Genomic DNA, 22,820 nt, shown 5'->3' with positions numbered 1-22,820 from the left:
TTCCGTGGGAAGTTGAGTCTCGCATGAGTAGGACCCACCCGGAGCCACAGTAACACTTTGGACTTCATTTCCCCCACTCCTGAAGATCTGGTAGCAACTGAGAAACATTAAGCAGGAGCCCACATCTGAAAAATTAAAAATCTGGAGCCTATCTTTAGCTGAAACAATCTTGCTGGTGGAATGATGCTCATCCACTGAGATTTAGCTGAAGCTGTGTGAAATAAATGCCGAAATAATCAAATCCTGTACGGCAGTTTTGGGTGGGTTTTGCACCAAACTGTAAAATTCTAGTCAGTGAGAAGGTGAATGAGAGGAAAATACTTTGGGAAAATCCTCCTCCCATCCTCCCCTCCTCCCCACACAACTTGTTGCTCCAAAAAAACTGACTCGACCCACCCGGCCTGTGCCGCTTCTCCCTCGTTTTTCTCTCCCCCCAGCCCATCCAGAACCACAACCCTTGGATGCTGCTCTACTTCATCTCCTTCCTGCTCATCGTCAGCTTCTTCGTGCTCAACATGTTCGTGGGGGTGGTGGTGGAGAACTTCCACAAGTGCCGGCAGCACCAGGAGGCGGAGGAGGCGCGGCGCCGGGAGGAGAAGCGGCTGCGCCGCCTGGAGAAAAAGCGCAGGAGTAAGGAGATGTACCTGTCTGGTCGGTAGAGTGCCTTACAAACCAAAATCTTTCTGAGCCCTGCCTGCTCCCAAAGCAAGACTTCCGGTTTTTGGTTGTTTTGGGGTTTTTTTGTTTGTTTTTTGTTGGGGTTCACGAGGTTGCGTTGCATCCTTACCTCTCCGGCGGTGCCTTAAGGCTCGGGCTGGTGATGCCTTGGGATTGTCCTGGTGGGAAATGTCACCTGTTTGTTCACCTGGCTGAGGGGGGACATGCTCCTCCAGCAGAGTCCTCTCTGCAAGGCCACGAGGGACACGGGGGTCAGCAGCTTCCCCGTGCCTGGAGGCCACCCCGAGGCTCCCCCGTGCCTCAACGCGCCGCCTGCACCTGAGGATGGCGGTGGGGCTGGATTTGGGAGCTCTTTTCTCAGCTGGACCAGGGCTGATGCTGTCTGGGAGCCCTGGAGCATGGCCCCGCATGCCACAGCCACTGCATGGGGGCATGGGCAGGGCCACGGCCTGGGGACAGCACGGGACCCCAGCGTGGGGCTGCAGGGAGAAGTCCTCTTGGGAACATGTCCATGACACGAGGTGCTCGTCCCATTCCAGGCTGGGACTCAGTCCTGGGACTGTTTTGTCCTTGGAACACTGGCCAGGGGCAGGGCCATTAGTCGAAAAGGGCCTTTAGCCAAAAAAGGCCTTTAGCCAAAAAAGGCCTTTAGCCAAAACGTCCTCAGTGGATCTCATAGGAACCATCAAACCCCACAACCACCTGAGCCTTTGCTCCTTTCCTGCCCCAAACCTGTCCATTCCCACCTCCCCTGGGAGGGTATTCCCAGGAGAACTGCCAGGAAAGCAGCCCCAGCTTTCCCAGAAGCTTCAGTGAGCAGGGAGAGCCCGCCAGGCGTTTTTGAGGGCTGAGCAAACCTGGCTTGGCCACCGAGCTCAAAGCTGAGCTCAAAGCTGAGCTCAGCCAGAGGCCAGGCCCAGCTTTTCTGGCCCTGCCTGCTTGCAGCAGCGCTGTGACTCTGCCTGGCCGTGTCATCTGCTGGAAGGACCCAATGTTGTGACAGATTCCTTGTGTTCCATCAAGCCATGGATGTCCCCTTCCAGCTGGAAAAGCGGCCCAGCTCCAAGGCTGTGCTGGAGAAATCCCATCCCATTCCCTGCTTCCCCCAGGCCTGGGGCAGGAGCTGTGTCCCTCTCCTGCTCCTCTGGTGCTCCAGGGGACACCTCAGCACTGAATGGTGGCACTGCTGTCCCCACAGGACCTTAATGACACCACAGGGAGGGCCAAGCCCTTTTGATTTTGGCCAGCTGTGAGTTCAGCGCTGGCTCAAAATGAAATCCAGCTCAGAGAGTCTCTCCAGAGATTTCCAAGAGTTCAAGTGCAATTTCCTTCTTCCCCTTTTCCCATTTTGCTTTGGGAGTGTGAGGGTGGAAATACTGAATGCAGCATTTCCAGCACAGGGAGGACAATCAGTTTTAGGGTCCCAGGGGTCCTCCTTGTGCAGCTTCTACCCCGATGTGCTGACCTAAAAGGCATTCGGATAAACCCGAAGTTTATATGAAATTAAAAAAAAAAAAAAGCAATTTTAAGCATCCTTAGAGAAGGCACATGGAGGCACAGCTCAGCTCCTGATTAGGAAATAAATCCTGTTAAAGCCTGGCTGTGACTCCACAGCTCAGACACCAGAAAGAGCCAGTCCCTGTCAACGTGATGGACACGGTGACATTGTCCCTCTTTCTCCACCACCTCCAAGGAGCTATTTCAGCCCAGCCATTGCACAGATGAGGGTTGTAACATTTCGTGGAGAGCACACAGGGAGGAGGACAGATTTCTGGAAGGGGATCAAGTCAGTAGAGCAGCTGAGAAGAGAAAAACATTTGGCCATGTGCTGGGCTTCCAGAAGGTTCCCCGAAACTGTCTGGCTCTGCCTGCAAGGACAGCTTGGCATCCAAACTGGAGCTTTTAACAAGGTGAACCCAAATAATCTGCTACATATTTGGGAAACTGGCTGTTTCCATTCCAAAGGATTCTTTTTTTTTTTTTTTCTATAGACTGGGAGGGGTTTGAACCTCCTGGGTGGTTTAGGTGACTAATGGATTTGATGAAAAAACCGTGGCAGACTCAGAAAGATGCGAGCTGTGACTGTGGGCAGCGTGTGTGTGCTCGTGGATCTGTGGGATCTGCATGGTGACAGCAGCTGGCAGCTTCCCCTGCTTCCAAGTGTCCCTTCCACTGCTTCCATGTGTCCCAGCACTCTGTGTCACCCCCGTGGAGCACCCTGCTCACCCCAGGGAGAGGAGGGAGCAGTGTGGGAAAGCTCAGAGATCCCTGCTTTTACCTCGGCCAGCATTCCCAGCATTGCCAAACCAGGAGAGGAGGGAAAATTTGTGTTTTTACAGGAGGAAAATCCAGCCTCGGCCCCAGTGCACCCTCTGGGCTTGCTGTCTGCCTGGCACCTTGTCTGTCTGTCCTGTCCCCTGTCTGTGATGTCCCCTGGGGGTTGAGGGCTGGGGGATCTGTCCCTTCCTGCACACACAAAAGTGACCACGGAGCTGTGGCAGGCTGGGCTTGGGGCTGGGAATGGGCTAAACCTCAGCTGGGTGATCTGGGAGCCAATCCCAGGCTGGATCCAGGATTTGGAGCCTGGCACATGGATAGTTCTGTGGAAAATACAATTCTGGGAATGGGTTAAACCTTAGCTGGGGGGTGATCTGGGTGCCAGTTCCTGTCTGGAACCAGGATTTGGAGCCTGGCAGAGGGATTGTTTCATGGAGAGCACAGCCCTGGCATGGGTTAAGCCTCAGCTGGGTGCTCCTGGGTACCAATCCCAGGCTGGATCCAGGATTTGGGATCTGGGAACCCAGCAGAGGGATTGCTCCATGGAGAACACAGCCCTGGCATGGGTTAAACCTCAGCTGAGTGATCTGGGTGCCAATCCCAGGCTGGATCCAGGATTTGGAGCTCAGCAGAGGGATTGTTCTGTGGAAAATACAATTCTGGGAGTGGGTCAAACCTCAGCTGGGTGATCTGGGGGCCAATCCCAGGCTGGATCCAGGATTTGGAGCCTGGCACAGGGATTGTTTCATGGAGAGCACAGCCCTGGCATGGGTTAAACCTCAGCTGAGTGATCTGGGTGCCAATCCCAGGCTGGATCCAGGATTTGGGATCTGGGAACCCAGCAGAGGGATTGCTCCATGGAGAACACAGCCCTGGCATGGGTTAAACCTCAGCTGAGTGATCTGGGTGCCAATCCCAGGCTGGATCCAGGATTTGGAGCTCAGCAGAGGGATTGTTCTGTGGAAAATACAATTCTGGGAGTGGGTCAAACCTCAGCTGGGTGATCTGGGGGCCAATCCCAGGCTGGATCCAGGATTTGGAGCCTGGCACAGGGATTGTTTCATGGAGAGCACAGCCCTGGCATGGGTTAAACCTCAGCTGGGTGATCTGGGTGCCAATCCCAGGCTGGATCCAGGATTTGGAGCCTGGCAGAGGGATTGCTCCATGCAGGACACAGCCCTGCACAGGACCCAGCTCCTTCTCAGGTGGGATGGGGAGTCATCACCTGCTTTGGGGTGATTTTTCAGCAGAATGGTTCCTCTGAGCCCAATTCTCTGCTGTCACTAGCTCAGATCTTTCCAAACCATTTCTTCTTTTCCCATCTTCTTTTCCCATTCCTTCAATCCCGTTTTGCTGCAGGGATTGGCAGCAGGTTCCCTCTGCTCAAGGAGAGCAGAGGGCAGGGGGTGAGGACACTGAGAAATGCATTTGATGTGGTTTTGAAGGCAGAACTGCTCAGTGAACTTTTTTATGTGAAGGGAAAAAAAAAATTCAAGATAAACCAGAATATTTTTCCTGACGCTGTCCCTGCTCCATCCATTACATCCAAGTGGAATTTAACAATCCTGCTGCTCTCAGCCTTTTAATGAGCTTCTCAGAAGACACAGACCCAAAGCAGCCTGCCCAGACTGAAGGTTTTCATTAAAAACACGTGGATTTGCTCTGCCTGTGGCATCCAAATCCAGCCCTCCTGGATCTGCCAGCTCTGGGCTTCAAAGGCTGCAGGAGGCTCTGGGTGACACTGGGGGCTGAAAGCAGAGCAGGAAAAGCTGGAAAAGCTGGGAATCACAGCTCCAGCTGGGAGCAGAGTGCCTTTCCGTGGGGAAGACCCCAAAAATTGGGAATTCAGAAATACTTTTTCCTGATTTCAGCTCTATGAGAGGGGAGTGGCCACAAATCTGTTCCTCCAAGGCTTTTCCCACCAGAGCTGGGAATTGTGGAAGGATGAGGGAAAATTGAAGCCCCAGCAGAGGTGCCTTTCAAAGGAGCCACTGCAAACCTTTCTCTAGTGGGTGCCATGTGGTGATATTTCAATTTAAACACCCTCTCCATGCCACAACCCTCTCTGTATCCAGCAGAATCACTCGAGCTGGAACTAAAATTTTGGGGTGCTGCATCCCTGAGCGTTCAGAGTTTCCAAGCAGGGAATTCTCCAAGCCTGCTGCTTGTTTTTCCAGGCAGCTTCAGGTACAGAGCTGCTCTGTTCCAGGCATGAATAACCCCATTAGGGCTTTCTAATGTTTCATGCAGAGCATTGTAATGGAGGAGCTGGGGCTGGGAATTGTAATGCCAACTAAAAATGCTTTTAAGCCACGGGAGGATGGGGCTTCATTAATTTCCATGTCAGCAGAACCACAAGCAAAGTTGAAATACTCTGCAGAGAGGTGAAATTCGAGTATTAGCCAGCATCTAAAAGCAGGAGGAGGAAAGGATTTTCCTGGGATTTTCCTTTTTTCATCTGTTTGATGGTTGCTTTTTTTCCCCTCCTGCATTTCCACCAGTTCAAACCAGCAGCTGAAGGGAAACTTGTCTGTGTTTGATGGAGAGAGAGCATTTACAGGGCACGGAGTGCCAGGACAAGGGGAATGGCTTTCCACTGCCAGAGGGGACAGGGTTCTGGGATATGGGGAAGGAATTCCTCCCTGGGAGGCTGGAAAAGGGCTGGGATGGGATTCCCAGAGCAGCTGGAGCTGCCCCTGGATCCCTGGCAGTGCCCAAGGCCAGGCTGGATGGGGTTTGGAGCAGCCTGGCACAGTGGGAGGTGTCCCTGCCATGGCAGGGTGGCACTGGGTGGGCTTTGAGGTCCCTCCCAACCCAAACCACGCCATGGGGACAGAAATCTGCCAGCTGGCTGGTGCCAGTCTCATCCCAAACCCCATTTTCCCTGAGACCCCCAGCACAGGTTGTGTTTTGCTGCTGGGGTTGGCAGTGGATCCTGGGGAGCAGAATCCTCCTCACCCAGCTTCTCCCACAGACCCCAGGGCTCCGCTGCCACCACAGCAGTGGGGGGGGTGTGCAGTGAGCCCTCAACACAATTTGGGGGCATAAAATTGCCCCTAAGAGATAAAAATGTGAACTGGGAGGAGCCCAGAGCTCTTTGCTGTGCTGCCAGCAGAGGTAAAACCTCCTGCAGGGCTGGGGAATGGCAGAGCTGGGGCTGGGAGCTGGGAGGGGCTGCTCTGCCTCTGCCCCCACCCTGCTGCAGCCCCCTGCCCGCCCGGATCGCTGCCCAGCCCGGCTCTGTGGGCACAGCCCTGGGAAAATCCCTGGGAAAATCCCTGGGCACGTCCCAGCTCCCTCCAGACACATCCCGGCTCCCTGGGCACATCCCTGGGCAAATCCTTGGGCACATCCCTGGGCAAATTCCTGGGCACATCCCAGCTCCCTCCAGGCACAGCCCTGGGCACATTCCAGCTCCCTTCAGGTAAATCCCTGGGCACATCCCTGGCATGGCCCTGGGCACATCCCAGCCCTCTCCAGCCACATCCTGATTCCCTGGGCACATCCCAACTCCTTGGGCAGGCCCTGGGCATGTCCCAGCTCCCTCCAGGCACATCCCGGCTCTCTGGGCACATCCCTGGGCACATCCCTGGGAAAATCCCTGGGCACATCCCTGAGCACGTCCCAGCTCCCTCCAGGCACATCCCGGCTCCCTGGGCACATCCCTAGGCACATCCCTGGGCAAATGCCTGAGCACATCCCTGGGCACATCCCTGAGCACATCCTGGCTCCCTCGGTACATCCCTGGGCACATTCCAGCTCTCTTCAGGCAAATCCCTGGCCATGGCCCTGGGCAAATCCCTGGGCACATCCCTGAGCACATCCCAACTCCCTCAGTACATCCCTGGGCACATTCCAGCTCCCTCTGGGCACATCCCTGCTCTCTCCAGGCATATCCCAACTCCTCAGGCACATCCTGGCTTCCTCTGGGCACATCCCTGGGCACATCCCTGGGCACATTCCTGCTCTCTCTGGGCACATCCCTGGGCACATCCCTGGGCACATTCCTGCTCTCTCTGGGCACATCTCAACTTCTTGGGCACATCCTGGCTCCCTCCAGGCACATCCCTGGGCACATTCCTGCTCTCTCCAGGCATATCCCAACTCCTCGGGCACATCCTGGCTCCCTCTGGGCACATCCCTGGGCTCATCCCTGCTCCCTCTGGGCACATCCCTGGGCACATTCCTGCTCTCTCCAGGCATATCCCAACTCCTCAGACACATCCCTGCTCCCTCTGGGTACATCCCTGGGCACATCCCTGGGCTCATCCCTGCTCCCTCTGGGCACATCCCTGGGCTCATCCCTGCTCCCTCTGGGCACATCCCAGCTCCCTCTGCCAGCCTGGCACGGGCAGCATCTCCTCGAGTGGACATTGCATGGGGTCCCCCCGAGCACGGCCCTGCTGCATGTGGTTTTTGTCACCCCTGTCCCCTCCGTGCCAGCTGCCCTTGGATGTTTTCCCCCTGCTGGAGCTCCCCTCCTGTGCCTAACTCGGGCTTCGTGCATCCTAAAGGAGCCAGGCTTCACCCAGAGCTCCCTCGGGTTAAGCCTGTCCTAAGTCTTGGTTAAGCCTGTCCTAAGTTTTCCCAGCAGGAATTTTTTGGGCAGGGCTGAGAGAGACCTGAGTGCTGTAGGACAGAGCCACCTCTGGGTCTGGCTGCTTCCTCCTTGGTTTTTTCCTCTCCAGCCCATGGGCAGGAGGAGTTCTGATGCTGCCAGGGAATTGAGGAGGTTTTCAGCTCAGTGCCTGAGTCAGTGGAAAATGTCTTCTTGTGCTTCTCCTGCTGTAATTATAAGTTATAATTATTATTAATGAATATATAATTATAATTATTCGCTGATAAAACAGAATAAACGCCTGATCTTCTGCTGAATGGTGAATAAGTCAGGCGTTTGGGCAGGTGAGGGGTGGTTAAAACCACCTGCAACCTCTTTTCCTTATGTACTGCCTCGTCTCCTGTAATCCATTAATCAACCATTCATCATTAATAAAAATTCCCTTAATATAACACTTAACTATTCAGGGTATTCTCAGACCTCCCAAGGAGTTATTTGCACTCCCAAGAAGACATTTCCCTACAAATAATTAAAAAAAAAAAATGGACAAGGATGTTGTAATCCTGAAAACACATGAAAGCACATCGTGCAGGCTGAAATAAATATTATACTGCAATGGTTTTATTGTAATTTTTCAGGCAGGCTGAGCTCAGTAGCACAGACATCCTCAGCAGTCCAAGATGACTTGTAGGATTAAGGCACATGAAAGCAACAGGAAAAAAAATGTATTCAAAAACAACTCTGGTTGCTTTCATCTTGTTTTTCCACACCCCTTAGCAGAGCAAAAAAAAAAAAAACCTTGGTGACCCTGGTCAGAAGGAAATGTTTTTCAAATGCCTCCACTGTACTTTTAACTACCAGGGGGAAAAAAAATGTACTTGAAAGAGAGCTGCAGATTCTGTTTCCCTTTATCCAATTAATTGTAAGGGTTTGGATTCTGATCTGGCATCATTTGCACCAAAATAAAAACAAAAAAAACCCTCCCACGTTTCAAGAGTCCTTCCATCTGAAAGGTATTAGCAGGATGAAGGAGTGGGAGATGGATTTCAGGCAGGCACCGAGTGCTTCTGAACTGATTTCCCTCTTTATTGTCAAGGTGAAGCAACTTTTTCTGAGCTCTTCACGCACTGAAAGCTGAATTTGCTGAAATATTTGCAAAATCCTCTCTCTGTGGAGAACAATCCTGCTCTGACTTGGTGTGACCTCAGTGTCTCTCCCACTTGTAAAATCCGCAGTAATGCTGCCTTGGCCTTGTGTAAACTCGGAATATTTACATTGCTGCAGTTTGAAAGGAATTTGAGTGCCCACAGCCATCCCTGTGGTCACACTTCCATTGGAGAGAGGCACAGGCAGTAAATGCAGTCCTGGGGTCCAAACATTCTCCTTGCAACACTCCCAGGAATTTGGTCACAGGCAGAAATTTCCATATTTTGAAGAGAGAAAAAAAAACAAAAAAAGGAGGAATCACGACCAGAGGCAGAGCTATAAAATTCATGTACACGGTTTTAGATGCATCCGTGCCCTGAGCCCTAGATTATATTGTTGAATTATCTATTTTATAAATATAAATTCATATTTCTTTTTCCAGAGGAGCTTGTGCTGGTTGTCCTGCTGAGCCAAGCGCTTTGTGGCTGTGTCCTGTGTGCTCCCATCCCTCAGGAATGCCCTGCCGCTTTTCCTTCCAAAGGTCCCAAAAAACCTCCTGGAGCTCGGGGCAGGTTCTCCTCCCAGCGGGAATGTTCCTGGCAGCTGCAGGACTGGGAGAGATGGGTGCTGCCCCGAGCTTCGCCCTGCTGCAGCTTGGCTGGGGTGGGAGCTGCTCCCTGGGCTTCGGCTCCCGTGCCCATCCTGCTCCTGCCCTGCTCCCCGTGCCAGGAGGAGCCCGCGGGACAGAGGGACGGACCTGGGCTGGCACCAGGCTCTGCTCGTCCCAAAAACCCCGCTGCGCTGTGGTGGGAGGCAGGGTCACTCAGGGATCACTCAGGGATCGCACAGGGATCACACAGGGATCGCACAGGGATCACTCAGGAATTACACAGGGATCACTCAGGGATCACTCAGGAATCACACAGGGATCGCACAGGGATCACACAGGAATTACACAGGGATCACTCAGGAATCACACAGGGATCACTCAGGGATCACACAGGGATCACACAGGGATCACACAGGAATTACACAGGGATCACTCAGGAATCACACAGGGATCACTCAGGGATCACTCAGGGATCACTCAGGGGTCACTCAGGGATCACTCAGGGATCACACAGGGATCACTCAGGGATCGCACAGGGATCACACAGGGATTGCACAGGGATCACACAGGAATCACACAGGAATCACACAGGGATCACACAGGGATCACTCAGGGATCACACAGGAATCACACAGGGATCACTCAGGGATCACACAGGGATCACACAGGGATCACTCAGGGATCACACAGGGATCACTCAGGAATCACACAGGGATCACTCAGGGATCACTCAGGGATCACACAGGGATCACTCAGGGATCACTCAGGAATTACACAGGGATCACTTAGGGATCACTCAGGGATCATTCATCATGGATCATTCAGGGATCACTCAGGGATCACTCAGGAATTACACAGGGATCACTCAGGGATCATTCATCAGGGATCACTCAGGGATCACACAGGGATCTTTCATAATGGATCACTTAGGGATCACTCAGGAATTACACAGGGATCACTCAGGGATCACTCAGGGATCATTCATCAGGGATCACTCAGGGATCACTCAGGGATCATTCAGGGATCACACAAGAATCACTCAGGGATCACTCAGGGATCATTCATCAGGGATCACTCACTCAGGGATCACTCAGGGATCACTTGGATCACTCAGGAATCATTCATCATGGATCACTCAGGGATCACTCAGGGATCACTCAGGGATCACTCAGGGATCACACAAGAATCACTCAGGGATCACTCAGGGATCATTCATCAGGGATCACTCACTCAGGGATCACTCAGGGATCACTCAGGGATCACTCAGCCCCTCCCCATGTTTTGTCCACCCCCGTTCTCCACCCGGTGTGCAGGTGAGCCCCAGGCCCCGTGCCGGTGGCCGGCAGCCCCGCGGCCCCGTGGCTCACGGCTGTCCCCTGTGTCCCCACAGAAGCCCAGCGCAGGCCCTACTACGCCGACTACTCGCCGGCCAGGAGGTACATCCACAGCCTGTGCACCAGCCACTACCTCGACCTCTTCATCACCTTCATCATCGGCGTCAACGTCATCACCATGTCCATGGAGCACTACAACCAGCCCAAGGTAGGGGCTGCCCCCAGCACAGCTCCCCCGAGAGCAGGTTGGCCATGGGGTCCTTCCCAGTGGTGCTTGAGGGGTTTGGATTTTATGTTTTCCATGGAAAAAAAATCCTAAGAATTGTTGGCTGTGCTTTGCAGGATTTATATTTGTGATTCTTCAGGGTGTAACTCCAAACTCCACACACAGTGTGAGCTGCTGCTGTCCCATTCTGGGCAGACACAACAATTCCTCTCCAGGTCTGGCAGTCAAGGACATCTCACTGCCTCAGGGGCCAGAAATGTAAACTAAAGTGAGTTTGGGGGGAGCAAACTCGGGGTCAATGACTTCATTACCCGAAGCTGTAATTGGAACATTAACCCCCAATATGCAAATGGACCAAACTCATTAAAGTGTGAAAACCCATGGCCCGTGGTTCATTTTTGGGTGTAGCCTTTGTCTGCCCTAAATGTACCTGAAGGCCCTTCAATAAATAGAAACATTTTTAATCCCTTAATTTGGTCTGGCCTCTGTTTTTAGGTAGCCCCAAAGAGGCATCCCCAGTTTTTGGGCAGCCTCAGCATTCTGATCCAGCTCTGCCATTTGGGATTCACTGCCTCAGACAAATCCTTCATTTCCCTGCTGTGGGTAAAACACTCCCAGCTAATGGAGAGTGAATTAAGCTTTTACCAGGAAAAGACCAATCCAAATATTTCCTCCCCTGATCCCAAACCTGTGACTGAGCCTCACACTGGAAAGCAGTCCAGAGTTTTAGAACATTCCATTAACAGATATAAACTCGGAGTTAAGGCATGCAGAGCATTTATTTTCCTCAATGAATTCCAAATAAACCAATTTAAAAGTACAATCCTCACTTTTTAATGCATTATAAAATCATTCTCCCCTCAGAACACCTTTGACATGAATCATAGGGGGTGACAGATAAATTTATATCAATTTATAAATTTTCCATTTCCTTATCATTTATGAAGCTCTGGCTCAGCATTTACTTTTCCAGCATCCCATGGTAACGTGCAAATGCCTCCTGGATGCTGAGCCAGAGGGTAATGTGTGTGTGTGTGTTTTTTACACCAGGGTAATTCCTTTGTTTCCCATGGAAATGTTGTTTATCCAGATTAGGTTTTATTTACTCTTGGTTTACATTCACTTAACACAGAGTTGCAAATCCAAATGCAAACTGCCACCAACGATGGCAGAAGTCAGGCTCAGGCTTTGGATGGAACAGGAAATTGTGTTTTTTAAGCTGCCATTTTATTTTAGGTACTGGAACAAAAAGAGGAATTGATGCCAACACCTAAGAAACTTCCAGCTCTCATTCCCAAAAATCAGGGCATGGCCATGCCCTGGTGACCTCACTGTGTGTGGGGTCAGCATCACACAGAGGGGACAAAAACAGCTTTCCTGTGCCCTGGGGTTTCCTGCAGCCTCCTCTCTTGCATTTATTTCCAATTTTGTCTGGTTTGATGCTCACAATTCCTATTTTTTACTGGAAATTCAGAGCCCTGCGCTGCATTAAATTCAACCCCCTTCCCTCCCTCCTGTCCCCCAATCCCTCCCCACCCCAAGAGCTGCTTCCCCCTCCAAATGTCTATTTTAAGGCCCCACAAGATTCCTTTGCTATTGTTGGCCCCCAGCTCCAATGAAATCCATTATAAACACTCATCATCCCCCAGTATAAACATGTGGATTCCTGACTTCCGAGGGCGGCTCCGTGGACAGCGGCAACGTTGCACCAAATATGGACACGCTTTGCCCAGCTCTGGAGATGCCCCATTTTTCAACAAAGAAAGGTTTCATCCATCTCCAGGGTTTATTTATTTTCTTCAGCTTTTGAAGCAAAGCCTTTTTTTCCCGAGGGCTGGAATCAAGAAATGATCCATCAAGGCTTTTCTCCTCCCCAAGGCTGGCTGCTTCAGACCAAGGAATCTTCAGGAGATGGGGAAGGGGTGAATTTTTTCCTGTCTGGCCCAGACTGAACAATTGGTGCACTGAGCTTGACCCTGACATATTTAGCAGAACTAATCTTGGAGGGTTTTGTTTGACTCAGGGGCTGAGCCTTTATTTGAGTTCTGCTGGCTGATTTAGTGAGCCCCACCAGCCTTTATGACTTTATTCCTGAAATGTCTGTGCTCCTCTCACCCTGCTCCCTGTGGGGCTCTAGGAAGGGATAACTGGGCTGGCCTAACTGGGATTTCTCTTTCCAGTCCCTGGATGAAGCCCTCAAGTACTGCAACTACGTGTTCACCATCGTCTTTGTGTTCGAGGCGCTGCTCAAGTTGGTGGCCTTTGGTTTCCGGAGGTTTTTTAAGGACAGGTGAGAGCATTTTGGACCCCTGTGGATTTGGGATTCAGGGTGGGACTGACCCAGTTCCAGAGCCAGATTTTGAGTTTCTGTGGTGACACACAAAGAGCCCAGGGCTGGCTCTCAGTGGGTGCAAACTTTGTAGTGTAAGAACCAAAAATCCTAAGAACTGCTGGCTGTGCTTTGCAGGAGGAATTTGGGAAATCTCCCAAATTCATCTTTTTCATCTTTTCCCCAGTATTTCCCCTTCTACCAGGTCAGCTTAGAGTTCAAAAACACTTCCCAGTCAGCTCCCAGTCAATTCCCAGATTTTGAGGCTCACAGGAAGTGAGCTGGTTTTGTACCACCTAAAAATCACTGGCCCAGATGAGAACGAGGAGATGTGTAGGGAAATAATAGATTTGTAGAAAAATTTTAAAATTTAATAGAAACTTTATATCGTATATATTTGTATATAAACTTTGAAATAAGAAATATTGATTTAGAAATATTATAGGATAAGATAGATATTGTTGAGAGAAAAACAGAGAAAAACAGAAATAAAAGTAAGTTTTAAAGGATGGTTTTAATTAAAAAAAACCTAAATACTTTAGAGAAATAGAACTATAAAAGATATATTGTATTAAAACTCAAGAGGAGTAATTTTAAATAATTAACGCGACAAAGATGCATTTGGGATTTGCTGGTGCCTGCTATTAACGCAAAATTCCCTCCTCTTGGATTATCCATGTTGGATAATTGGGATGTTGGGTGTCCTGCCTGTCTCTGTAGGTGGAACCAGCTGGACCTGGCCATAGTCCTGCTGTCCATCGTGGGGATCACGCTGGAGGAGATCGAGATGAACGCTGCCCTGCCCATCAACCCCACCATCATCCGCATCATGCGGGTGCTCCGCATAGCCAGAGGTGTGTCCTGCTCCAGCCACCCCAGGAACCCTCCGGAGATTGGTCCTGCCAGCCCTGCTGGTTCATTTCCAGTGGGGAAGGTGGAATGGCAGCTCAGAGAGCAGCTGGGGCTTCCAAGGGCTTTTCCAGTGCTTGGGTTCTGATTCCAGCATGGGATCACAGGGCTTCCATCCTGGATCCCAGAGCAGGGTGGGAAGTGATGGCAATTAGGGCTTGGGGAGGGGATCTCCACTGGTGAGGTGCCTCCCATTTTCCTGCTGGGCACCTTGGGGTTCTTGTGGGTTTTTCACAGAATCACAGAGTTCATACCCTAATAAAATTAGCATCCTAAAACCACAGCTGGAAAATCCTCATAGAATGTGGTTTCGAAGTGACAAAAAAAAAAAAAAAACAACTAATTTAATGTTTATTCATTCAGGTTTGGGGGGAAATTCTTTGTCTGGTGTGTGAAGAATGCCCATTTATGGGCTGAGGATGACAAGGAACTGTCACTGCATTTCTGGGGGGTGATTTTCATCAGCTTTGGATTTGGTTTTTATTCAGCAACTTGAGCAACACTTAGAGAACCAATTATCCCCAAATTTGGGGGAATGTAGCATTTTGATCCAGGATTGTCACAGGATTCATCTCCTCTTGGGAATCCCAGAATCACGAGGTTGGAAGAGACCTCTAAGATCACCAAGTCCAACCCATGTCCTGACACCACAACCAGACCAGAGCACCGAGTGCCAAGTCCAGTCTTGTTTTAAACACATCCAGAGATGGTGATTCCACCACCTCCCTGGGAAGACAATTCCAGTATTTTATTATTCTTCCAGTGAAAAAACTTTTCATAATATCCAACCTAAACCTTCCCTGATGTAGCCTGAGCCTATTTTGTCAATTTTCATCGAATTCCAGGATGGTTTGGCTTGGAAGGGACCTTAAAGCCTATCCCATTCCACCCCTGCCATGGCAGGGACACCTTCCACTATCCCAGCCTGGCCTTGGACACTTCCAAGGATCCAGGGGCAGCCACAGCTTCCTTGGGAATTCTATTTCAGCCCCTCCCTACCCTCCCAGGGAGGAATTCCTTCCCAATATCCCCTATCCCTCTGGCAGTGGGAATGCATTCCCCTTGGGACGGACAGGGGGATGTTCATCCCTGTGGGATGCAGGGAGCTCCCCACGTGTACAAACAGCAGCAAGAGAGATCTAAACCCTCCCTGCAAGACCTGAACCTCGATTTCCTGCCTGGATTTTCCCTGCAATACCCCCCAGCCCTGCTGAGCAGGATTTGCTCCTCATTTCAGTGCTGAAACTGCTGAAAATGGCCACGGGCATGAGAGCTCTGCTGGACACGGTGGTGCAAGCCCTGCCCCAGGTAAGCCCCCAAAATTCCTCCATGCCCAGGGTGTTCCCCTTGGGGACAGAAGTGCCTTTGGGGCCTGGGGACAACTCTGTGGTTGGTGGCCTCCACTTGGGGAGGGTCTCAGCTTTCTCCAGGCCGTGGGAGTGGAGTTTTGCGTAGCTCATCCTGGAATGTGTTTGATGGGAGAAGCAAAATGATGGGAAGAGTTCCCAGAGCCAATTCCTGTAGGTAGAGCTGGTACAAACCCCAGATTTCACTGGCAAGTTTGGGAAACACCAGCAGGGACAGAGAAGGATGTTGGAGAAAGCATTGGGATTTTCCAACTCAGAGTTTTATTTGGGAGACAGGAAAAACCACAGTTATTGACAGAGGTGCTGCAGCCTTGGAAAGGCAAATTGGGGAGATGCTTCTGAGGGTTAAAAGCTTGATATGGGGTCACCAAATTCTCCTGAGCTGCAAGAGAAGCAGCAACACTTCCAGACTTTGGGAATTTGATAGGATCCTGCAAGTGTTCACTTTCTGGAACCTCTTTTTATGGATCTGACAAAAGAAGGAAAGGAACTTTTTGCAGGCTTTCTGTCCTCCATCAGAATTCCAAGGTGTTTGTGTTTGGGTGTGGGTTTTATTTTTTTTAGTTTTATCCTTTTTAAGGCGTGTTCTGCTCATTTGTGGGTGTGCTGGTGTGAGCTCTGACTGTTCAGTGTTGGAGTTATCTCAGGTTAACCCTGCCCATCCCAATTCCCTGGGTCCCAGGAGCAGCCAAGGGCAGACCCCATGTGGGTGGGAGTCATGAGTGGCCACAAGAGAAGCAGCAGCAAACATGGAATTACCCAAAAACGCCCCTGGGGCCCAGCTCCTGAGTGCAAAGCAACCCACAATCTATTCCAGGAGAGCTGGAAAATGGGGGATCTCTTTTCCTTGCAAAGACCCCTTTGCTTTGCTCTTCATCATTGCCATGAACATGTTTCTAATCCCAGCATCCAGATTTCCTTAAGGATTTGGGCTGAGGCTAAGCAGGGATTTACCAGCCTGGCCCCTGGGCTGGCATTTCAAGAAATCCTTGGATTTGTGTCTGTTTTTCCAATTTACAAAGCATTGTCACCACAGCCTGTATTTTCTCTCCCTCCTTGTTTTCTGTCCCCAAACCCACCAAACCATAGGGTGGCTCCAGGCCAGGTTTCTGGTTTCCTTGGGGTGTTCTTGCAGTTTGCATTCCCAGCAAGGTCTCTTGGCAAGGGAAAACCCCAGGGATATTCCCAGCAGATCTCGTGCAGATAAAAGAATGCCACTTTGGTCTCCAGTGAAGCTCAGAAAATGAGAAATGAATTTTAAGAAGAGCTCTCTGACAACCATCACTCTTCATAAAGCTGCAGCTTTCATTTCCAAGGCAGGGCATGAGTTCATACCCTAATTAAATTAGCATCCTAAAACCACAGCTGGAAAATCCTCATAGAATGTGGTTTCGAAGTGACAAAAAAAAGCTAATTTAATGTTTATTCATTCAGGTTTGGGGGGAAATTCTTTGTCTGGTGTGTGAAGAATGCCCATTTATGGGCTGAGGATGACAAGGAACTGTCACTGCATTTCTGGGGGGTGATTCTCATCAGCTTTGGATTTGGTTTTTATTCAGCAATTTGAGCAACACTTAGAGAACCAATTACCCCCAAATTTGGGGGAATGTAGCATTTTGATCCAGGATTGTCACAGGATTCATCTCCTCTTGGGATTTCAGACTGAGCTTGAGCTGCTCTTTTCAAACTGTTCCTGCCCTGCTCCTTGTGTGGTAACCTCTGCCAGGTCAAAGACCTTCTCATCCACCTGATCTGTGGAAAAAAAATGAGATGGAGAAGAGGAAAAAGATGAGGAGAGGCCACAGAGACAGAAGAATGATCAGGGAATGATCTCAGATTCTCTGCCCACCTTCTCCATGTCCTCCCAATCCCTGGTTCTTCTTTTAAGGATTCAGTGTTAGGGACTCAGCTATCCCCTGTTGATGGAATACATTCATGTTTATTCTTCCTACTAAAAAAAAATAAATCTGGTGAGGTTAGTCAGGATTAGCAAGGTTTGTTTTTTCACTGGATGTAATTTTGCTTTTTTCTCGTAGTACTTCTCCTGTTTGGAGCAGTGGTAGATAAAATAATCTCCTGCAGTCTGGTGAACAGGAGAGCAGTGAACTCTAATCTCTCAGTGTGGAGCAGCTTTTCAAGCCCTGCTTCAAGTGTTTTCCTCTTCTTTCTGAGCTCCTGCTCGTTAAGGCTCCATAATGAATTACACCACTCATCCATCACTGATCATTTCCTTACTCCTGCATCTGGTGGCTGCTGGCTTTGGAAGCAAAGGCTGCTCTCTAAGGCTCCTGCTTGATGGTTTTCCTTTTAGTCCTTTAGTCCTTTTCCCATTCCCAGCTTTCCAAAGTCCCTTTCTGCATCAGATTTGGGGTATTTTCCAACTCCCTTTCTGTATCAGATTTGGGTTAAAATGCCCCTGGTGGAATTGAATCCCCCAGCAGTCACTGCTGAGCTGCCACAGCTCTTCCTGGTGGAGAGGACAGCTGGAATCCAGCCCAATTCCCACCCTCCAACAACAATAAGAGGTGGAACTTCCCTATCAGAAGATCTGGCTTGTTTTCCCTTCTCTGGTCTCCCTTGATCCGTGGATGGCACATTCATTCCCTGCAGGCTGCACAAGGGACTCCTCTGTCTTCAAAAGCTTGGAACTGCCCCCACAGGGACTCTGTGCCAAGGAAAGAGTGAAGAACTCCTCATTCCAGCAGAGCCCTGAAGGGCAGGACCTGGATTTGCTCCTGTCCAGGAGTTTATCTCATTTTGGTGCCGTCATTCCTGGGTTTATCTTAGTTTGAGCTCCTGGAGAGTTTTCCTGGCATTGTTCCACAGATGGTGGAGGAGAAAACCAACCACCTGCCTCTGGCAGCCCCTGGAGAGCCACAGGGATGGGAATGTGTGAGCAGGCAGCACTGGGCTGGTGGATTTGGGGAGGTGGGGAGGTGTGGCTGTGCTGCAGAGATCCCTGAGGGATCCCTCAGCGACACAGAATTCCAGAGGTACAGAAACCCTGCTGGCTCCTGGGGCTGAGGGGACACAGAAAGGGGACCTTGCTCAGGTCAGCCTGAGGCAGCTTCACCCTCCAAGGTCCTGGCTCTCCAGCAGTGCTGGAGCACCCAGCACAGGCTTCCTTTTCCTTTTCCTTTTCCTTTTCCTTTTCCTTTTCCTTTTCCTTTTCCTTTTCCTTTTCCTTTTCCTTTTCCTTTTCCTTTTCCTTTTCCTTTTCCTTTTCCTTTTCCTTTTCCTTTTCCTTTTCCTTTCCCTTTTCCTTTCCCTTTCCCTTTCCCTTTCCCTTTCCCTTTCCCTTTCCCTTTCCCTTTCCTTCTCCCTCTTCTTTCTCATCCTTCTTCTCCTCCTCTTCCTCCTTCTCCTTCTCCTTCTCCTTCTCCTTCTCCTTCTCCTTCTCCTTCTCCTTCTCCTTCTCCTTCTCCTTCTCCTTCTCCTTCTCCTTCTCCTTCTCCTTCTCCTTCTCCTTCTCCTTCTCCTTCTCCTTCTCCTTCTCCTTCTTTCTCCTTCTCCTCTTTCCCACCCCCATTCCCTCTTCCCTCTCCTCTTTATTGAAATCCAGATAACACCTTTTACAGACAACCTGGTAATAACTCCCACGTTACCCTCAATTCTCTGAATTTCCATCAATGCTATAAATTTCCAGGCTCATTTTTCAGGCATCAAAATCCTCAGTCTCCTCAGAGCAAAAATCCAACACCCTCTTCTGTTACCTCAGCCTCGAAAGTTTGTTTATCCCTTTTATTTTAATTCCCAGTAATTATTTGCTCGTTTGCCTCCCCAGCAGCGTGTGTGGTGTGTTTGTGCTTGTGCCTGCTCCTTTCTAATGGCTCCCAAACCATCAGTGGTCCAGCAGACACGAGTAGCAAAAGCTATTCCAGAAGGCAGATAAAATAACCCAGCCCAGCCATCCACATCCCTGTTTTATCTTTATTATTCCCTGGAGGATTGTAATAATGTTAGGGAAATTGCAGAGCCAGTTTAGGCTTTATAGCAATTACAGCCTTCACTGGGTGATTGGACTATTCCCATTTCTTTAATATAAAAAAAAATCCCCTCTTTCATCAGCAAGAGCTGTGTTAATTTTATAATGACAGATACCACAATGATAAACTTTCTGATTAAATTAAGCACAGTACAAATAACAAAAAAAAAAAAAAAAAAAAAAACAAAAAAACAACTGTGGCTGTGCCACCTCAGAGAAGAAAACTCTCCCAAACTCAGAGTTCACTAAAATGCACCTCAGAGATCAGGAATCCCTGGGCCTGACTGCCTGGATCACCTCCTAGCCCCTTGATTTTTAGGGATAAAATGTTTTTTAGGGGGTGCAGAGACCTCACTTTGTCTCAGAAGCTGCTAACAGAGAGATTAAAGTGGCAGCAGAGACAAATGTGAGCAGGTGGGAGCAGGTCGGGTCACTCTGCCCTTCGTGTTCTCTGCCTGAATCACCACAAATCTGCTCCAGGAGATGTTTGTGAGGCTTGGATTCCGTGCTGGGATGGGATCCAGCACGGAGAGCTGTGATGCTGGTGGTGTGAAGAGCTTTTGTGCTGTTTTCATGCCACTTGTCACCCCCTTCAGCCACCCTGGGGAGCTTGGAACACCTCCAGCAGCACCTGGAGCTGCCAGCGCTGCTGTTTGGGATAAGGATTTTCCTGTGGGACACGGAAAAAGCTAAAATCCAGGAAATTCTTGTTGAGAAGGGCCTGCAAAGGAAAAGGCTCAGGGAGTTCTCCTCTCCCTGGAGCACTGCAAGCCCTCCATGCCAGTGAAACCTTTGGAAACCAGCTCCTCTCCTGGCTCGCTGCTGCCTCAGAGTCCCAGGAAAGGAACAGCCCCAAACCCAAACCACAGCCCAGGTCCCACAGACTGCCCCGGGGTGGCCAAATTCCAGATGAGTGCAGGTGATGGAGAAGCTGCTGCTTCCCCCAAGGGCATTTCTGCTCACAGAGAACTCCCTGGACCCCAAAAAGCAGAATTCTGAGAGGTCCCAGGGGAATTCTGATTTGCCTCTGGCCCCCCCCATCCCTGCTGTGCTTGTGTTGAAAATGTGATGGAGTGATTTCATTCATGACCTCGACTTGCCTGACCCTTGTTCTGCTTTCTCCTTGTGTAGGTAGGGAACCTTGGCCTACTTTTTATGCTCCTGTTTTTTATCTATGCTGCCCTGGGAGTGGAATTGTTTGGCAAGCTGGGTGAGTAATGGGCCCGGGGCCGCTCGCTTCATCCGGTTGGTGTTTATTTGGTATCTGGCTGCTTCCTTTTCTCCCTCTCTCTCTCATTCTTGGGCCTTCCTCAGCTTCACACTCCTGTTCTGAAGATGGACGTTTTCTCTTGATCTCAGGGTCGCAGTTGACACACGAAGATGTAACACAGAACCTTTCTGACACACACACACACACAAATTCGGCGCTTTGGCCAACACCACCCTTGGCTGGAGAGGAGCTCTTTGCTCTTTAAATATCATTGCCCAGCATGGATGTGTTCAAGTTTGCTACTGGAGACAGAACACGAGTTCTGCAGAGCTGGATGGGGGTCAGATTCCTGCTGGAGAGATGCCACCATAAACATGTCCCTGCTCAGAGCTTCCCCCACAGCCCATCAGCTCTCTGTACTTGGCTGCCACTGCTCCTGCAGCTCCCAGGGCTCCTCTGCCCCGTTCTCAGCATCACCTTCCCCTCTCTCCATCAATCAGGAGGCACCCAGTGCTTCCTGCTTGTCCAGCAGCAATTAATCCTCCACTCTGAGGATCCTGCAGCTGCTCAGGAAGGTGGCCATCACTAAAACCAGAGCAAAGCCCAGCCTTGCCCGGCCTGGAAAATGCTGTTGGAGGGAGCTGTGTCTGCATCCTCGACGTTTCCATCCCAATTAGAGCTCCAGGAGCACCAGAAGGGCCCTTCCTGAGCAGAGTTTATGGCTGTCATTAATCCCCTTTATGAGCCCAGCCCTCTGCTCAGATTACAACTGCCTGAGAGCAGAATAATTCTTTCAACCAAAACCAAATTATTTTTCAGTCTCTCACAAATTCCGGGGAAAGAATTAGTTCTGCGCTCACCCTAAGTGAAACAGTGTGGGTTTATATTCCATCCCTGGAGTTATGGGTGCATTTGTTCAGTCACAGGGGTGAAAAATGGCTCTTCTGGTGTTCCCACACACACCTGGGCAATGCCAGCCCAGGGAACCCCACTGGGGCAGGACTCTGCTTCCCAGCCCAATTTAATGGGAATATTCCCTCCATTCTTCCTGATCCGTCCATGCCAGCCACCATCAGCCCTTTCTCCCCCAGGACTGGTCATTTTGAGTTTTTCTTGGATTTTTTTTCTTTTGTTTTTCCTTCCAATTTACCTTGGAATAATTACCTAAGACTGAAATGCCCAACCAAGAGCCATTGCTGCCTGTCCTAATGGATATTTAACGAGGCTGTGTTTTATGGGAAGATGGATATTTCATATGTTCAATTTGCATTCATTAGGCTATTAATTCTCAGGGGGAAAATGTCAAATTGCTCCACTTTATCTCAGTGAAAATATCCCTCATGGTGGATGTTAAAAATCATCAAGGCAAGGGCGCAATCAACAGGAAAACAGACAGAGTCTGTAGAGCAGGAGTAAAGAAAATCACAGAAAGCAGAAGATCATGGAATGGTTTGGGTTAAAAATGACTTTAAAGCCTATCCAGTGCCACCCTTGACATGGGCAGGGACACCTTCCACTAGCCCAGCTTGCTCCAAACCCTGTCCAACCTGGCCTTGAATGCTTCCAGGGATGAGAATTCCACCAGCACCATTTCCACCCCTCCTGCTGTCCTGTCCCACGGTTCTCCAGCTGAAAACACCTTTCCCCCTGTGCCCCCTGAGCGGGATGTCACCACCCCTGGTGCCATAAATCCACGGGACGTAGCTCAGGGTGCCACCCCCAGCTTTGGGGGCTGCTGTGGATAATCCAGCATGGCTTGGCTGAAGTTCTGCTCCTTCCCTGCCCCACAGATTGCAGTGAGGAGAATCCCTGTGAAGGCCTGAGCCGCCACGCCACCTTCACCAACTTCGGCATGGCCTTCCTCACCCTCTTCAGGGTGTCCACAGGGGACAACTGGAACGGGATCATGAAGGTGTGTGCAGTCTCTGGGTGCTTCCTCCTCTCTGGAAGGCTGTAGGTACAGTTTTCAAACCAATTTAGGCAACTCTTGAGTGAAAAAAAAAAAAAAAAAATGTTTCCTCTTCAAACATCAAAATGGGACTTCCTAATAGGAAAGCCAGGTGTGTTTTCAAGATTTGTCCTGAGTCTCAGCCAGCCTGAAGCTTTGTTCCTGGATATAATATTGAAGGAAAATTACGCCAGGTTTTTGACTGGGAGGAGTAACCATGAGCTCTGTGTGCTGTGCCTTTGG

The 22,820-nt window shown here is 50.2% G+C and overlaps 1 protein-coding gene across 1 annotated transcript in view; it reads left to right on the top strand.

Moving 5' to 3' along the window:
* CACNA1H (calcium voltage-gated channel subunit alpha1 H) overlaps positions 1-22,820 on the top strand; it is a 164,825-nt gene that overhangs the window by 128,798 nt on the left and 13,207 nt on the right. The window contains exons 24-30 of the mRNA XM_021550249.3: positions 438-630; positions 10,660-10,811; positions 13,010-13,119; positions 13,879-14,012; positions 15,305-15,375; positions 20,551-20,629; positions 22,420-22,541. Coding sequence (XP_021405924.3) covers positions 438-630; positions 10,660-10,811; positions 13,010-13,119; positions 13,879-14,012; positions 15,305-15,375; positions 20,551-20,629; positions 22,420-22,541 — 861 coding nt within the window. The remainder of the gene's footprint in view (positions 1-437; positions 631-10,659; positions 10,812-13,009; positions 13,120-13,878; positions 14,013-15,304; positions 15,376-20,550; positions 20,630-22,419; positions 22,542-22,820) is intronic.

Source organism: Lonchura striata, chromosome 16 (genome assembly GCF_046129695.1).
Source record: "Lonchura striata isolate bLonStr1 chromosome 16, bLonStr1.mat, whole genome shotgun sequence".
In the NCBI taxonomy this organism is placed as follows: Eukaryota; Metazoa; Chordata; class Aves; order Passeriformes; family Estrildidae; genus Lonchura; species Lonchura striata.
This window is presented reverse-complemented; position numbering and strand designations above follow the sequence as displayed.